This window comes from Coregonus lavaretus, assembly GCF_964263955.1.
Source record: "Coregonus lavaretus genome assembly, chromosome: 33".
In the NCBI taxonomy this organism is placed as follows: Eukaryota; Metazoa; Chordata; class Actinopteri; order Salmoniformes; family Salmonidae; genus Coregonus; species Coregonus lavaretus.
In genome coordinates this window covers 22,712,081-22,731,029 of record NC_140020.1, presented here as the reverse complement: position 1 = coordinate 22,731,029, position 18,949 = coordinate 22,712,081, and the positions used below count along the sequence as shown (strand labels likewise).

The following is an 18,949-nucleotide window of genomic DNA, read 5'->3' as shown; positions in this document are numbered from 1 at the left end:
TTTTCAACGCGTATGAATCGTAGGTGTTATGGCTTATTTTCCTCAACGTTGTTAACAGTTGCATCAGCCCCGAAGGCATACCCCAGGCAACATAATCCTAGCGCTGTGAGCTTGCGATGCTGCTGATTGGAACGCTAACCCAATGGACCTGCACACTAGCATTTCACTCCTTTTCTCTTTTTCTCTCAGAGTACGGCTGTGAGGCTGAAGAGGAAGAGGTTTTCTAGGCTCCCCTTTTTCCTCTTCTTTCATCAAATACTGCCGATTCCTCAAAATAGTGGTCTCACCATTGACCTTTGAGCGGGGACAGTCGCCAGAGGAAGGGAGGAGAGGAAAAGGACATCCACTGTTCAGATGCACTGCTAAGGGGAACATGGAGTGTGGCTGGGTGTGGGGAGAGCTACGGGGTATGCAGGCTTTTGTTCCAGCCCTGCTCTAACACACCTGATTCAGCTAATCAACGTCCTGATCAGGAGTTGGTTAGTAGAATCAGGTGTGTTCCTGCACACCCAGTCACTCTCTATGAGGAGAGTTGGCCATCCCTGGTGTATAGTAGACGGTCTTCTAAAAAGACAAGGGGACCATTTTGGGGTTGGAAACTCTGGAGTGCATTAGCAAAAGAGACATAGACACGCGAAGCAGTGCAGGGTACAGTATATGCAGATTCCAAGTGACTGGCTTCAGTGAATGGCTTCACATTATCTTCAATGGCTACGATGTGGCTACACCCCTTTAGCCATCTCGAGGTGTAGGGTGAAGTTTCCCCTAGACACTGAACTTGGGTCAGTTTTGGCATTAATGAAGGTTAGAATTTTTTAAATATCCACAATCCTCGGTCACCCACTTTTCTACTCTGACAAGAGTTCACACTGACCCCTCTGTCCACTCAATGAGCAGTCGGCGAGAACAGCCAGGTCGTGCCAGTTCACTGGTACTGCAATGGGCCTTTTGTCATTGCCGCATTGCTTTATGCTCTGTAGAGAGGGGCTGCGTCCCAAATGGCATCCTATTATTCCCTACATAATGCACTATGGTCAAAAGTAGTGCACTATATAGGGAATAGGGTGCCATTTGGGAAACAATCAGGGAAAGGGAATACCAGGGTGTATCCACTCAACCTTGCTCGCCTTTCATAGCGGTGCTGTAATTGTCATAACGGGCCGTTGGCTTCGACTGGCAGGGCTATTCTATGGGCACTGAATAGCACAATGGGCACAAAATGCCCCTCACCATTAAGCTCTATCAACACCAGAGTTGGTCAGTCCATTTTCAATTCCAGTCTTTGAAATTAGCATTTGAAAGTTTTTTTATCTTGTTGTTTATTACCAAATGACATGGGGTTGAAATGGAATTGATGCCAACTATGCTTACGTCCATCCTTGTTTACTCCCGTCCTTTGATCTCAATAGAATCTCCCTTTATGATCGTCATCAAATGCTGGTATTCACAAATGCAGCTAGTTTTTTAAATAATGAAATGAACTGGCATCCATTTTGTAAAATATGTACCTAATGCAAAACTCAGTGGGTAGTATTTTGAAAAGACAAAGAAGTGCCGCTGTTGTCATAACAAACCGTATCACTTCAAATAAATTGTGTGCGTCATGTACAAGCGCTGACTGCTTGTTGTCGGCCTTTTCAGGCTGTTTTGATAATGAAAGATTCAGAAATAAAATGCTGCTACGATTATTACAAGTAATACGGTCACTTTCGACACTAGCGGCACTTTTATGCTTTGACAAAGTGGGGCCCGATGTATCCATGAAACCTAGGATAGTACAAGCACTCTGTATATCATTGTAAAAAAAAAAATGTTTTTACTGAAGTGCTTTTGTTTGTTTGTAGAAATGTCATTGTATTTTAGCTATTTTATCTTGTGTATACTTTTCAAAAGCAAATATGAAGAACTACAACTATGTAAGAATGTAAATATCAATCCTTGTTCAGTAGTCTGTTTGTATGTTTATATATGTTGTTTTGCCTCAAATGGCCATTTCAGATGAAATATTAGCCTGCTTTTGTGTTTTTTTATATTTACCTACCGTATGTTTTATGACAAAGTTCTGTCATTTTATGATTTTATATGAATTCACTGGTAAACTGAAAAGGATTGTAGATACTGTTGTTCTGTATATTGATATTCTACATGTGAACGCCACCAGCTTTTGAACAGAACTTTTCCAAACAGCATTCCAAGTTGATCTAGGCCTGGATTCAATCCAAGGCGCGTTATAGAGCACATCACTATACATCCGACAATGCGCCTTTTAAAGGCATTTTCCTTGACATTCGCAGAGATGGCATTCATAGTGCTCATGGCAGCTCAATCGTAAATTACTTTTAAAAGTCGGTTATAGTGTACTGTGGTATACAGTAACGTGCCTTGCATTGAATCCCGGCCCTAGTTAAGGAACAATAGTTCCTCACAACAACACAATCACACACATTCCCTTAATAAACTCATTTCAGTTACTGTGTATTCTTTCACTCACTGGAGGATGTGATCGTATCAGCTATGTGTCTCACTGTCAAGCAGGTGGGGGTGGGGGGGGTGGGGGGTGGCCACCAGAAAGGTTGTCACAGTTCAAAAGGACATCATAGCATCATGTGTGTTCACGTCACATCCACAGATCTGTCATGAGAGATGACAAGCCACTTGACCTGCTCAGTCCCTAGTGAATAGAGCTCCACTGGGTGGAAAAGGGGCTTGCATCAATAGAGAAAGAGAGGACAGGTGGAAAGAACGAGTCAAATAGAGAAATGAGGAATAGTAGCAAGAAAAAATTGAAGAGTGAAATTGGTGGGAAGAAAGGGTGAAATAGAGAAAGATATGAGTAGGCTGTAAGAAATAGTCAACTGACACTGACATTTTATGTGGCTGGTTGCTGAAATGAAGTGTTTGTCATAACTCTTACTCTTGTGAATTTGCAGCAGTATCATATTCCTCTGAATATTTAAAAGCATGACCTTGCTTTGGATTAGAACGAAATCAATACAAGGTGTCCAAACTTTTATTTGTCTAGCAGAGTTACATTACATTATTTTGGCTACCAAGGCTAGAAGAAGAGATCTCAGTGACTTTGAAAGTGGGGTCTCAAAGGAGCATAGGGGGTTTAAAGGTGTGTGTGTGTGTGTGTGTGTGTGTGTGTGTGTGTGTGTGTGTGTGTGTGTGTGTGTGTGTGTGTGTGTGTGTGTGTGTGTGTGTGTGTGTGTGTGTGTGTGTGTGTGTGTGTGTGTGTGTGCGTGTGTGCCAGCCACCAGATCTCAACCCAATTGAACACTTATGGGAGATTCTGGAGCGCGCCTGAGACTGCGTTTTCCACCACCATCAGCAAAACACCAAATTATGGAATTTCTCGTCGAAGAATGGTGTCACATCCCTCCAATAGAGTTCCAGACACATGTGAAATCAATGCCAAGGTGCATTGAAGCTGTTCTGGCACGTGGTGGCCAAACACCCTATTAAGTTATTATGTTGGTGTTTCCTATATTTTGTTGTTGGTACAGTCGTGGTCAAACGTTTTGAGAATGACACAAATACAAATGTTCACAAAGTCTGCTGCCTCAGTTTTGATGATGGCAATTTGCATATACTCCAGAATGTCATGAAGAGTGATCAGATGAATTGCAATTAATTGCAAAGTCCCTCTTTGCCAATGAAAATGAACTTAATCCCCAAAAAACATTTCCACTGCATTTCAGCCCTGCCACAAAAGGACCAGCTGCCATCATGTCAGTGATTCTCTCGTTAACACAGGTGAGAGTGTTGACGAGGACAAGGCTGGAGATCACTCTGTCATGCTGATTAAGTTAGAATAACAGACTGGAAGCTTTAAAAGGAGGGTGGTGCTTGAAATCATTGTTCTTCGTCTGTTAACCATGGTTACCTGCAAGGAAACACATGCCGTCATCATTGCTTTGCACAAAAAGGACTTCACAGGCAAGGATATTGCTGCTAGTAAGATTGCAACTAAATCAACCATTTATCATATCATCAAGAACTTCAAGGAGAGAGGTTCCATTCCACAGGTTCCTAAAGTTGATTCAGCTGCGGGATCGGGGCACCACCAGTGCAGAGCTTGCTCAGGAATAGCAGCAGGCAGATGTGAGTGCATCTGCACGCACAGTGAGGCGAAGACTTTTGGAGGATGGCCTGGTGTCAAGAAGGGCAGCAAAGAAGCCACTTCTCTCCAAGAAAAACATCAGGGACAGACTGATATTCTGCAAAAGGTACAGGGATTTGACTGCTGAGGACTGGGGTAAAGTCATTTTCTCTGATGAATCCCCTTTCCGATTGTTTGGGGCATCCGGAAAACACCTTGTCCGGAGAAGACAAGGTGAGCGCTACCATCAGTCCTGTGTCATGCCAACAGTAAAGCATCCTGAGACCATTCATGTGTGGGGTTGCTTCTCAGCCAAGGGTGTGGGCTCACTCACAATTTTGCCTAAGAACACAGCCATGAATAAAGAATGGTACCAACACATCCTTGCCATAAGGCAAAAGTGATAACTAAGTGGCTCGGGGAACAAAACATCGACATTTTGGGTCCATGGCCAAGAAACTCCCCAGACCTTAATCCCATTGAGAACTTGTGGTCGATCCTCAAGAGGCAGGTGGACAAACAAAAACCCACAAATTCTGACAAACTCCAAGCATTGATTATGCAAGAATGGGCTGCCATCAGTCAGAATGTGGCCCAGAAGTTAATTGACAGCATGCCAGGGCGGATTGCAGAGGTCTTGAAAAAGAAGGGTCAACACTGCAAATATTGACTCTTTGCATAAACTTAATGTAATTGTCAATAAAAGCCTTTGACACTTATGGAATGCTTGTAATTATACTTCAGTATACCATAGTAACATCTGACAAAAATATCTCATAACACTGAAGCAGCTAACTTTTTTTAATTTTTAATTTTTAATTTATTCTTTATTTTTTATTATTATTATTATTATTATTGTTGTTTTTTCAGGGGGTATATCAGCTTTAATATTGCAGATAGATTGTAACTTCCATCAATGTAATTGTCTGCATCACTTCCAATCCCCCATATGTTTTCTTCTCTCGCAAAAAAAAAAAAAAATATATATATATATATATATATATATATATACACACATATACACATACATACATATATACACTGCTCAAAAAATAAAGGGAACACTAAAATAACACATCCTAGATCTGAATGAATGAAATAATCTTATTAAATACTTTTTTCTTCACATAGTTGAATGTGCTGACAACAAAATCACACAAAAATCAAATGTATCAACCCATGGAGGTCTGGATTTGGAGTCACCCTCAAAATTAAAGTGGAAAACCACACTACAGGCTGATCCAACTTTGATGTAATGTCCTTAAAACAAGTCAAAATGAGGCTCAGTAGTGTGTGTGGCCTCCACGTGCCTGTATGACCTCCCTACAACGCCTGGGCATGCTCCTGATGAGGTGGTGGATGGTCTCCTGAGGGATCTCCTCCCAGACCTGGACTAAAGCATCCGCCAACTCCTGGACAGTCTGTGATGCAACGTGGCGTTGGTGGATGGAGCGAGACATGATGTCCCAGATGTGCTCAATTGGATTCAGGTCTGGGGAACGGGCGGGCCAGTCCATAGCATCAATGCCTTCCTCTTGCAGGAACTGCTGACACACTCCAGCCACATGAGGTCTAGCATTGTCTTGCATTAGGAGGAACCCAGGGCCAACCGCACCAGCATATGGTCTCACAAGGGGTCTGAGGATCTCATCTTGGTACCTAATGGCAGTCAGGCTACCTCTGGCGAGCACATGGAGGGCTGTGCGGCCCCCCAAAGAAATGCCACCCCACACCATGACTGACCCACCGCCAAACCGGTCATGCTGGAGGATGTTGCAGGCAGCAGAACGTTCTCCACGGCGTCTCCAGACTCTGTCACGTCTGTCACATGTGCTTAGTGTGAACCTGCTTTCATCTGTGAAGAGCACAGGGCGCCAGTGGCGAATTTGCCAATCTTGGTGTTCTCTGGCAAATGCCAAACGTCCTGCACGGTGTTGAGCTGTAAGCACAACCTCCACCTGTGGACGTCGGGCCCTCATACCACCCTCATGGAGTCTGTTTCTGACCGTTTGAGCAGACACATGCACATTTGTGGCCTGCTGGAGGTCATTTTGCAGGGCTCTGGCAGTGCTCCTCCTGCTCCTCCTTGCACAAAGGCGGAGGTTGCCTCCTGCTGCTGGGTTGTTGCCCTCCTACGGCCTCCTCCACGTCTCCTGATGTACTGGCCTGTCTCCTGGTAGCGCCTCCATGCTCTGGACACTACGCTGACAGACACAGCAAACCTTCTTGCCACAGCTCGCATTGATGTGCCATCCTGGATGAGCTGCACTACCTGAGCCACTTGTGTGGGTTGTAGACTCCGTCTCATGCTACCACTAGAGTGAAAGCACCGCCAGCATTCAAAAGTGACCAAAACATCAGCCAGGAAGTATAGGAACTGAGAAGTGGTCTGTGGTCACCACCTGCAAAGCAGTCCTTTATTGGGGGTGTCTTGCTAATTGCCTATAATTTCCACCTGTTGTCTATGTCATTTGCACAACAGCATGTGAAATGTATTGTCAATCAGTGTTGCTTCCTAAGTGGACAGTTTGATTTCACAGAAGTGTGATTGACTTGGAGTTACATTGTGTTGTTTAAGTGTTCCCTTTATTTTTTTGAGCAGTGTACATACATATATATACACATACATATACATTTCCTTTTTTAAAATATATTTCCCTTTATTACTTTCCAACCCCACCACCCCTTCCCTAATTGGAGTAAACTAGTGAACAACAATGCTTAGGCCTCTACTTCCAGCTTATACATACTATATACATTTTATGGACACAGTCAATTTTACAATAATTATATTTTGTTTGTTTTTACTCCTGAACTTCCTCTACCCTCAACCTCACCGATCATTTTCATGATGTCCATCCGATTTGCTTCTATATGCCATATCTTTCTAACTGTGCTCTTTCACAAAAGCTCTCAACTTATAACCTATATACTTATTGTGGACACAGTATGCTTACATTATTAGTTATCTTGTTGTTATTAGTTGTTGTTAGTTGTTATTAGTCCCATCCTTCAACTCCATTCAACACCACCCATCTATCTCTTAACACCATCCATTTCTATTTGCCATATATTTTTCAACTGTACTGTGATGTTTTACAAAAGTTCTGAACCTTTCTATTCTCATTGTTTCTACAGATTGTAAATTGAAAATATTTTTTTTTGCTAAAAGTATTATTATAGTATTGATCGATTGACTATTACTTTTCAGATCACCAGGTAATGCTATCTGCAGGGTTAGCTCCAGGTAAATATTGCAATCCTTTAGCCATTCCTGGACCTGTGTCCATAAACAAGCTACAAATGGACAGTACCAAAAGAAATAATCTAATGATTCTGTCTCTTCGCAGCAAAATCTGCAGAGCTGGGAAGATTGTATCCCCCATATAAATAACATAAATAACATTATATTGGTAGCAAGAATTTTATATAATAATTTAAATTGAAAAATTCTAAGTTTTGAATCCGGCGTCGTTTTGCGTATTAGTTCATGAACACTATGTCATGGGATCGATACGTCAAGAATCTCTTCCCAACTATTTTGCAATCTATATGGGATGGCTGTCAATCCTTTGGTCCTTAAATGAAACTGGTATACTTTGTTATTTATCACAGTTTTCTATAACTAATTATGTTCTTTAATGCAAGGCTGACAGACAAGTTCCTTACATTTTCCCCCTTCCACTTTCCTCTTCCATTTTTTTTGTCAAAAAAATATGTTTTTTTGTCAATTAGTATATTTGAGTTTAACCACAATATTTGTTGCATTATTTGTTCTGTCGTTTCTGGAGGATTAAATTGAAATCGCAAGCAACTTTCTATGGCTTTTTTTTTTTTTTGAAATAGTGATATTTGGGAGATGATTTCCTTTTCAAATAACTGAAAGTGTGAGATTGTAATCTGAATAAAGGAAAAAAGGCCATTCTTGAACATTGGGTGAGACAATCTTACTAATTTGCTAGAGAACCAGTTCGGATTTAAGTATAACTTTTGTATGACTGAAGCTTTTAGTGATAGGTCTAATGCTTTAATATTTAATAATTTCTGTCCTCTGAATTCATATTCATTATATAAATAGGCCCGTTTAATTTTGTCTGGCTTGCCGTTCCAAATAGAATTGAATATTTTTTTCTCATATAATTTTAAAAACTGTTTGCTAGGTGTAGGCAAGACCACAAGCAAATAGGTAAACTGGGATAATACTTAAGAGTTAATCAAGGCATATAGAAGCAAACCGGATGGACATCATGAAAATGATCGGAGAGGTTGAGGGTAGAGGAAGTTCAGGAGTAAAAACAAACAAAATGGAATTATTATAAAATTGACTGTATCCATAAAATGTATATAGTATGTATAAGCTGGAAGTAGAGGCCTAAGCGTTTTTGTTCACTAGTTTACTCCAATTAGGGAAGGGGTGGTGGGGTTGGAAGATAATAAAGGGAAATATTTTTTTTAAAGTATGTGTATGTATGTATGTATGTATGTATGTATGTGTGTATGTACAGTATCTCACAAAAGTGAGTACACCCCTCACATTTCTGTAAATATTTGAGTATATCTTTTCATGTGACCACACTGAAGAAATGACACTTTGCTACAATGTAAAGTAGTGAGTGTACAGCTAGTATAACAGTTTAAATTTGCTGTCCCCTCAAAATAACACAACACACAGCCACTAATGTCTAAACCGCTGGCAACAAAAGTGAGTACACCCCTAAGTGAAAATGTCCAAATTGGGCCCAAAGTGTCAATATTTTGTGAGGCCACCATCATTTTCCAGCACTGCCTTAACCCTCTTGGGCATGGAGTTCACCAGAGTTTCACAGGTTTCCACTGGAGTGCTCTTCCACTCCTCCATGACGACATCACGGAGCTGGTGGATGTTAGAGACCTTGCACTCCTCCACATTCCGTTTGAGGATGCCCCACAGATGCTCAATAGGGTTTAGGTCTGGAGACATGCTTGGCCAGTCCATCACCTTTACCCTCAGCTTCTTTAGCAAGGCAGTGGTCGTCTTGGAGGTGTGTTTGGGGTCGTTATCATGTTGGAATACTGCCCTGCGGCCCAGGCTCCGAAGGGAGGGGATCATGCTCTGCTTCAGTATGTCACAGTACATGTTGGCATTCATGGTTCCCTCAATGAACTGTAGCTCCCCAGTGCCGGCAGCACTCATGCAGCCCCAGACCATGACACTCCCACCACCATGCTTGACTGTAGGCAAGACACACTTGTCTTTGTACTCCTCCACACACTCTTGACGCCATCTGAACCAAATAAGTTTATCTTGGTCTCATCAGACCACAGAACATGGTTCCAGTAATCCATGTCCTTGGTCTGCTTGTCTTCAGCAAACTGTTTGCAGGCTTTCTTGTGCATTATCTTTAGAAGAGGCTTCCTTCTGGGACGACAGCCATGCAGACCAATTTGATGCAGTGTGCGGCGTATGGTCTGAGCACTGACAGGCTGACCCCCCACCCCTTCAACCTCTGCAGCAATGCTGGCAGCACTCATACGTCTATTTCCCAAAGACAACCTCTGGATATGACGCTGAGCATGTGCACTCAACTTCTTTGGTCGACCATGGCGAGGCCTGTTCTGAGTGGAACCTGTCCTGTTAAACCGCTGTATGGTCTTGGCCACCATGCTGCAGCTCAGTTTCAGGGTCTTGGCAATCTTCTTATAGCCCAGGCCATCTTTATGTAGAGCAACAATTCTTTTTTTCAGATCCTCAGAGAGTTCTTTGCCATGAGGTGCCATGTTGAACTTCCAATGACCAGTATGAGGGAGTGTGAGAGCGATGACACCAAATTTAACACAACTGCTCCCCATTCACACCTGAGACCTTGTAACACTAACGAGTCACATGACACCGGGGAGGGAAAATGGCTAATTGGGCCCAATTTGGACATTTTCACTTAGGGGTGTACTCACTTTTGTTGCCAGCGGTTTAGACATTAATGGCTGTGTGTTGAGTTATTTTGAGGGGACAGCAAATTTACACAGTTATACAAGCTGTACACTCACTACTTTACATTGTAGCAAAGTGTCATTTTTTCAGTGTTGTCACATGAAAAGATATACTCAAATATTTACAAAAATGTGAGGGGTGTACTCACTTTTGTGAGATACTGTATGTGTGTATATGTATACATTTACATTTTAGTCATTTAGCAGACGCTCTTATCCAGAGCGACTTACAGTTAGTGAGTGAATACGTGTTATTTATTTATTTTTCATTTGTATATATGCATATGTATGTATGTATGTATGTATGTATGTATGTATGTATGTATATATGTCTATGTGTGTATATATACAGTGGGGAGAACAAGTATTTGATACACTGCCGATTTTGCAGGTTTTCCTACTTACAAAGCATGTAGAGGTCTGTAATTTTTATCATAGGTACACTTCAACTGTGAGAGACGGAATCTAAAACAAAAATCCAGAAAATCACATTGTATGATTTTTAAGTAATTAATTTGCATTTTATTGCATGACATAAGTATTTGATCACCTACCAACCAGTAAGAATTCCGGCTCTCACAGACCTGTTCGTTTTTCTTTAAGAAGCCCTCCTGTTCTCCACTCATTACCTGTATTAACTGCACCTGTTTGAACTCGTTACCTGTATACAAGAAACCTGTCCACACACTCAATCAAACAGACTCCAACCTCTCCACAATGGCCAAGACCAGAGAGCTGTGTAAGGACATCAGGGATAAAATTGTAGACCTGCACAAGGCTGGGATGGGCTACAGGACAATAGGCAAGCAGCTTGGTGAGAAGGCAACAACTGTTGGCGCAATTATAAGAAAATGGAAGAAGTTCAAGATGACGGTCAATCAACCTCGGTCTGGGGCTCCATGCAAGATCTCACCTCGTGGGGCATCAATGATCATGAGGAAGGTGAGGGATCAGCCCAGAACTACACGGCAGGACCTGGTCAATGACCTGAAGAGAGCTGGGACCACAGTCTCAAAGAAAACCATTAGTAACACACTACGCCGTCATGGATAAAAATCCTGCAGCGCACGCAAGGTCCCCCTGCTCAAGCCAGCGCATGTCCAGGCCCGTCTGAAGTTTGCCAATGACCATCTGGATGATCCAGAGGAGGAATGGGAGAAGGTCATGTGGTCTGATGAGACAAAAATAGAGCTTTTTGGTCTAAACTCCACTCGCCGTGTTTGGAGGAAGAAGAAAAATGAGTACAACCCCAAGAACACCATCCCAACAGTGACGCATGGTGGTGGAAACATCATTCTTTGGGGATGCTTTTCTGCAAAGGGGACAGGACGACTGCACCGTATTGAGGGGAGGATGGATGGGGCTATGTATCGCGAGACCTTCCCTCAGTAAGAGCATTGAAGATGGGTCGTGGCTGGGTCTTCCAGCATGACAACGACCCGAAACACACAGCCAGGGCAACTAAGGAGTGGCTCCGTAAGAAGCATCTCAAGGTCCTGGAGTGGCCTAGCCAGTCTCCAGACCTGAACCCAATAGAACATCTTTGGAGGGGGTTGAAAGTCCGTATTGCCCAGCGACAGCCCCGAAACCTGAAGGATCTGGAGAAGGTCTGTATGGAGGAGTGGGCCAAAATCCCTGCTGCAGTGTGTGCAAACCTGGTCAAGACCTACAGGAAACGTATGATCTCTGTAATTGCAAACTAAGGTTTCTGTACCAAATATTAAGTTCTGCTTTTCTGATGTGTCAAATACTTATGTCATGCAATAAAATGCAAATGAATTACTTAAAAATCATACAATTTTGAAGAGTTCAAAAAAAAAATTGAAGAGTTCATCAAGGTGATTTTTCCACAAATTGACAGGTATTTACCTTTCCATGGTAGCAAGATCTTATCTATTTTTGCTAACTTTCTATTAAAATGTATTGGAGTGAGATCATTTATTTAATTTGTGATATGTATTCTAAGTATATCCACATCACCATCAGACCATTTTATTGGTAAACTACATGGTAATGTAACATTTTATTTTTTTGTGATCCAATACGTGATATAGTACATCCAGAGAGGTTAGAAAATGTATCTAGATCCTCTATTGAGGCTGTGGAAGGATTCAAGTTGTGGATTTAAAAGAAAACATGAATCATCAGCGTACAATGACACCTTTGTTTTTAAGCCCTGGATTTCTAATCCTTTGATATTATTGTTGGATCTGATTTGAATAGCTGACATCTCGATGGCCATAATAAATAGATATGCCGATAGTGGACAACCTTGTTTCACTCCTCTTGACAGTTTAAAACTTTCTGAGAAATAGCCATTATTTACTATTTTACACCTAGGGTTACTATACATGATTTTAACCCATTTTATAAGAGATTCTCCCAAATTGAAATGCTCCAGGCATTTATATATAAACCCCAGTCGTACTTTATCAAATGCCTTTTCGAAGTCTGCTATGAATAGCAGGCCTGGTTTCCCAGATTTTTCATAGTGTTCTATTGTTTCCAGTACTTGCCTTATATTATCTCCAATCTATCTTCATGTAAAAAACCTGTCTGATTAGAATGAATAATGTCCGACAATACCTTTTTAATTCTATGAGCTATACATTTTGCTAGAATTTTTGCATTACAACACTGAAGTGTAAGGGGCCTCCAATTTTTTTAATGAACTGGATCTTTATATTTTCCACTTGTATCCTGTTTCAGTAATAATGAGATCTTCTTCTTGAGTGTCAGATAATCTACCATTTACATAGAAGTGGTTAAAACATGCTAATAACGGTCCTCTTAGTATATCAAAAAAGGTTTGGTATACCTCGACTGGCATGCCATCCAACCCTGGAGTTTTCATGGACTTAAAGTCTTTAATTGCATCCAGAGGTTCCTCCTCTGTAATTTCACCTTCACATGAGTCTTTCTGTATGGCTGTTAATTTTACATTATCAATAGAAAAAAAATCTCTACAATTAGCTTCAGTTAGAGGAGATGGAGGCGACTGAAACGAAAACATATGCTTAAAGTACTTTGTTTCCTCCTTCAAAATATCATTTGGTGAATCATGGGTGACTCCGTCATTTGTAACCAGTTTCAGTAAATAATTTTGGTAGCATTCCTATGCTGAAGATTAAAAAAGAATTTGGTGCATTTTTCCCCATATTCCATCCAGTTTGCTTTATTTTTATAATATATTACACTTGATCTTTCTTGAATAAGTTTCTCCATTTCTTTTTGTTTTTCCTCTAATAAATTCTGAGCCGCTATGTTACAGATTTTATTGCTTTCTATCTGTTCTGTTAGACCTTCTATTTCCTTTGTTAGTATGGACTCTTTTGACCTAAATTACTTTTGTTTTCGAGATGAGTACTGAATTGCATGGCCTCTAAAGGCACATTTAAAGGTGTCCCATACAATAAGGGGATTTGTTGTACCTATGTTATGTCGGAAAAAATCTGTTATGAATTCCTCTGTCCTAGTTAAAAACAAGTTATCATCCAACAGGCTTTGATTACATTTCCAATATCCTCGCCCACGTGGAAATTCAGTAAGAGTAATGTATATGCCAATTATATGATGGTCCGACCGTATTCTGTCCCCTATCAACACTTTTTTAACTTTTGGTGCCAACGAGAATGACATAAAAAAGAAGTCAAGACGACTAGCTTGATTGAGTCTCCGCCATGTATTTCTCACTAGATCAGGATATTTAAGCCTCCATATATCTACTAGTTCTAATGTATCCATGACATTCATGATTTCCTTAAGAGCATGAGGGTGATTGTTTGTAGTGTGATTTCCTTTACGGTCCATTGAGCTATTTAAAACGGTATTATAATCTCCCACCATGATAATAGATTATTGAATTGCTTGCAGGGTTGATAATTTATTATATATATTGTCAAAGAAGTGTGGATCATCATTATTTGGTCTGTAAAGGTTAATGAGCCATATCTGTTTATGGTCCAATAACATATGTAAAATAATCCATCTACCTTGCGTATCTGTTTGGACAATTTGCACATTCGGATCGAAATTACTGTTAATTAATATCATCACCCCTTTTGAGTTTCTTTGCCCATGGGATAACTATATCCCCCCCATTCCTTTTTCCACGCAACTTCATCTAGAATTGTTGAATGAGTTTCCTGTAAACAATAGATATTATATTTATTCTCTTTGAGCCATGTAAATATTGTTATTCTTTTGTTATTATCTGCTAAGCCATTACAGTTATAACTGGCTATACTTATTTCACCATATACCATAATGAGATACAAGTTTCAAAACTATTTATTCTTATATATGTTTGTAAATTTACCCATAAAAAATACCATAGTGATACACTTAGGTTGGGGTCATTAAAACTTGTTTTTCAACCACTCCACAAATGTATTGTTAACAAACTATAGTTTTGGCAAGTCGGTTAGGACATCTACTTTGTGCATGACACAAGTAATTTTTCCAACAATTGTTTACAGACAGATTATTTCACTTATAATTCACTGTATCTCAATTCCAGTGGGTCAGAAGTTTACATACACTAAGTTGACTGTGCCTTTAAACAGCTTGGAAAATTCCAGAAAATGATGTCATGGCTTTAGAAGCTTCTGATAGGCTAATTGACATCATTTGAGTCAATCGGAGGTGTACCTGTGGATGTATTTCAAGGCCTACCTTCAAACTCAGTGCCTCTTTGCTCGACATCATGGGAAAATCTAAAGAAATCAGCCAAGACCTCAGAAAAAGAATTGTAGACCTCCACAAGTCTGGTTCATCCTTGGGAGCAATTTCCAAACGCATGAAGGTACCACGTTCATCTGTACAAACAATAGTACGCAAGTATAAACACCATGGGACCACGCAGCCGTCATACCGCTCAGGAAGGAGACGCGTTCTGTCTCCTAGAGATTAACGTACTTTGGTGCGAAAAGTGCAATCCCAGAACAACAGCAAAGGACCTTGTGAAGATGCTGAGGAAACAGGTACAAAAGTATCTATATCCACAGTAAAACAAGTACTATATCGACATAACTTGAAAGGCCGCTCAGCAAGGAAGAAGCCACTGCTCCAAAACCGCCATAACAAAGCCAGACTATGGTTTGCAACTGCACATGGGGACAAAGATCGTACTTTTTGGAGAAATGTCCTCTGGTCTGATGAAACAAAAATATAACTGTTTGGCCATAATGACCATCATTATTTTTGGAGGAAAAAGGGGGATGCTTGCAAGCCGAAGAACACCATCCCAACCGTGAAGCACGGGGGTGGCAGCATCATGCTGTGGGGTTGCTTTGCTGCAGGAGGGACTGGTGCACTTCACAAAATAGATGGCATCATGAGGAAGGAAAATTATGTGGATATATTGAAGCAACATCTCAAGACATCAGACAGGAATTTAAAGCTTGGTCGCAAATGGGTCTTCCAAATGGACAGTGACCCCAAGCATACTTCCAAAGTTGTGGCAAAATGGCTTAAGGACAACAAAGTCAAGGTATTGGAGTGGCCATCACAAAGCTCTGACCTCAATCCTATAGAACATTTGTGGGCAGAACTGAAAAAGTGTGTGCGAGCAAGGATGCCTACAAACGTTATTCAGTTACACCAGCTCTGTCAGGAGGAATGGGCCAAATTTCACCCAACTTAAATGTGGGAAGCTTGTGGAAGGCTACCCGAAACGTTTGACCCAAGTTAAACAATTTAAAGGCAATGCTACCAAATACTAATTGAGTGTATGTAAACTTCTGACCCACTGGGAATGTGATGAAAGAAATAAAAGCTGAAATAAATCATTCTCTCTATTATTATTCTGACATTTCACATTCTTAAAATAAAGTGGTGATCCTAACTGACCTAAAACAGGGAATTTTTACAAGGATTAAATGTCAGGAATTGTGAAAAACTGAGTTTAAATGTATTTGGCTAAGGTGTATGTAAACTTCCGACTTCAACTGTAGCTGTACCATGATATTTGCACTGAAGCAGCAAACTTTGTGAAGACCAATACTTGTGTCATTCTCAAAACTTTTGATCACGACTGTATGTCTTAGAAGGCGTATACTATGTTATGTCTCTCAATGCATAACATTTTCAACTGTCTCATCCGACAATGCTGTTATTTAGTCCGGATCATTATGAGATGATTATAAGACATTATAAAGAGGTAATGTATGCTCATGACAAGTCTTACAATGCATTATAACTGCATCATAATACATTATACTAGGATGCTACATTACACTACACATTTCCCAATCCATCACTGGAGGACCCCTAGGGTATGCACCAGGGCTTAATTTGTGAATCAGGAGGTGCTGGAACACAGCTTATAAGCGCACTGATTCAAAGAGAAGGGAGAGAGAGCAAGGCGGAGCTACAGTACAGTAAACACAGAAAGAAAGAGGGGAGAGAGAAAAATAAAGTGAAAAAGAAGGGAGAGCCTAAGAGAAGTGGAGGAGAGAGAGGCTGAAACTCATGAATCAGTCTTGGAACCCCCAGGGTGTCTGCAAATGTTTGTCTAGCCCAGCACTAACACACCTGATATGACGAATCACCAAGCCCTCTGACTTGTTGAATCAGGTATGTTAGTGCTGGGTTAGACCAAAGATGTGCACAGACACCCTGGGGGTTCCAAGACTGATTCAGGTGAGTCACAGCACGCCCCAATTGCACAATCTGGCATGATCAACTGTAGCCCAAACAGGAAAACATAGGTGTTTATCCGGGTGCTGAAGCCAAGTAACCCATCTTTAATGGATAAAAATCGGCAGCACTCTATATCTTGAATTGTACAATCACACCGGATGTTTTTAAGTGGGAAAAAACTAAAATGTAACGTTCAAATAAATTATCTGCACTCACAAATATGATTATTGCATTTATTTATACAAACACAAGTCTACTGCACTTATACCGAGTGGAGTAGGTTGGGGGGTGGGGGAGGCAGGAGGTGGTGGTACACGTGCATGCGCATGCACGCTTGTAAGCACGCACCCACAGAATATAGATGTTTAGACTGACAACTGCCATGTGCACACAATCCCACTATAGAATAAGCAGTACTAAACACACGCAAGCATACACACACACACACACACTCACACACACGTGGAGCAGATACACATGGCCTGCCCTTGACTTGGACCGGGCCTCATCCTTACCTGAGCTCCCTGAAATGAGGGTGATCGATGAGGGAGGACAGCTCTCGAGCCTCACTGCACATACTGATAAGCAGGGCAGAGGAGACAATCACTCTTCAGGAGTTTCAGCCTCCCCCTCTCTTAGGCTCTCCCTTCTTTTCACTTAATTTCGCTCTCTCTCCTCTTTCTTCCTGTGTCTAATGTACTGTATCTCCGCCTTCCTTGGCTGCTCTCTCAAGAACCTCAAGGAGGGCTAGACCCCTGCTTGTTTTACATTTGTATACATGGGGCATGATTATGTCTTGAGTTCATATGCATGACACATTGCAAAAATACTATGCATATTATGCATAAAATGGATAAAATGTCATCATCATTTGTATAGGGTATGGTGGCCATTGGCTCTACTTATCCCAAGGCATACATTGGCTGTCACTGCCTTTTCTCTCTTTTCCTCCGTGTGTATCTATCTGTCCCTCCCTTCCTTCTCGCTCTCTCTGTCTCCCTTCATCTTTCTTTCTCTCACATTCGCTGTAGGCCATAGAGCCAAGTATCAAGAGGCTACCACTGCTCCTGCGGCTACACAGACACACACACCTTCCTTCCTTTGTGATCCCTCGTAGTCGAGTATGATTTCCCTCCAGGTATCACAGGTCCGGGTTGTGGTGTGGCTGGCCATGGTTCCGATGATGGCTGAATAGGCCAATGCAGTGACCTGCAGATTTTGTCACAGTGGTGGCAGGGATGGTTCATCTTGTGGCCAGGGCTTGTTTTTGGCACCGGTGTCTGTCCTATGAGGCGTGCTCTTTTCCCAGCTAGCGTTATCTTATTTCGGCCTCGAAGAGTTGAGTTCCATTAGTGATTTTGGTCTTCCGTGAGGATCTGTCAAGGGCATGGATTTCCCAGTTGTTTGGATCCATAGGGAGGAGTAGGTTAAGTTGAGCCACCCCTTGTTTCTAGGAAACCATACACAAAATATTTCGGAAGAGGTCATCATTTCATGGAGTCTTTGAAGGAAGAAACCACATGGAAAAAGTATTTTCACAAAGTAAAATTCATTTATTATGTTTCATAATACTAGTATCTAAATCAAAATAGATCGTTTTAAGATTATTTGATACATCAGTTGGTGTATCTATAAGCTACAATATGAGGTCCTAAACCTAGCATGAAAGTGCATCCTTGTAGCTTCAGTGACTTCAGACTTTTCCCTCATTTTGTTGTTTTACAGCCTGAATTTAAAACGGGTTACATTTAGATTTGGTGTCACTGATCTACACACAATACCCCATAATGTCAAAGTAGAATAATGTTTTTAAATTCATAAATATTCAAAGCTGAAATGTCTTGTATCTAGTATTCAACACCTTTGTTATGGCAAGCCTAAATAAGTTCAGGAGTAAAACGTTTCTTAACAAGTCAGATAAGAAGTTGCATGGACTAACTCTGTGTGCAGTAATAGTGTTTAACATGATTTTTAATGACCATCCTATCTCTGTACCCCACACACAATTATCTGTAAGGTCCCTCAGTCGAGCAGTGAATTTCAAGAGACAGATAGAGACAAATTCACCTTTCAGCAGGACAATAACCTAAAACGCAAGGCCAAATATACACTGGAGTTACTTACCAAGACAACATTGAATATTCCTGAGTGGCCTAGTTACAGTTTTGACTTAAATCGGCTTGTAAATCTATGGCAAGACTTGAGAATGGCTGTCTAGCAATGATCAACAACCAACTT

General features: G+C 41.1%; 1 protein-coding gene across 1 annotated transcript in view; it reads left to right on the top strand.

Annotated features, from left to right (window-relative positions):
- Positions 1-2,470, top strand: part of brf1b (BRF1 general transcription factor IIIB subunit b) — a 122,063-nt gene extending 119,593 nt beyond the window's left edge. Inside the window, exon 19 of the mRNA XM_084151534.1 lies at positions 190-2,470. Within this exon, the coding sequence (XP_084007660.1) occupies positions 190-227 (38 nt within the window). The 3' untranslated portion in view covers positions 228-2,470. The remainder of the gene's footprint in view (positions 1-189) is intronic.
- The last annotated feature ends 16,479 nt before the right edge of the window (positions 2,471-18,949 follow it).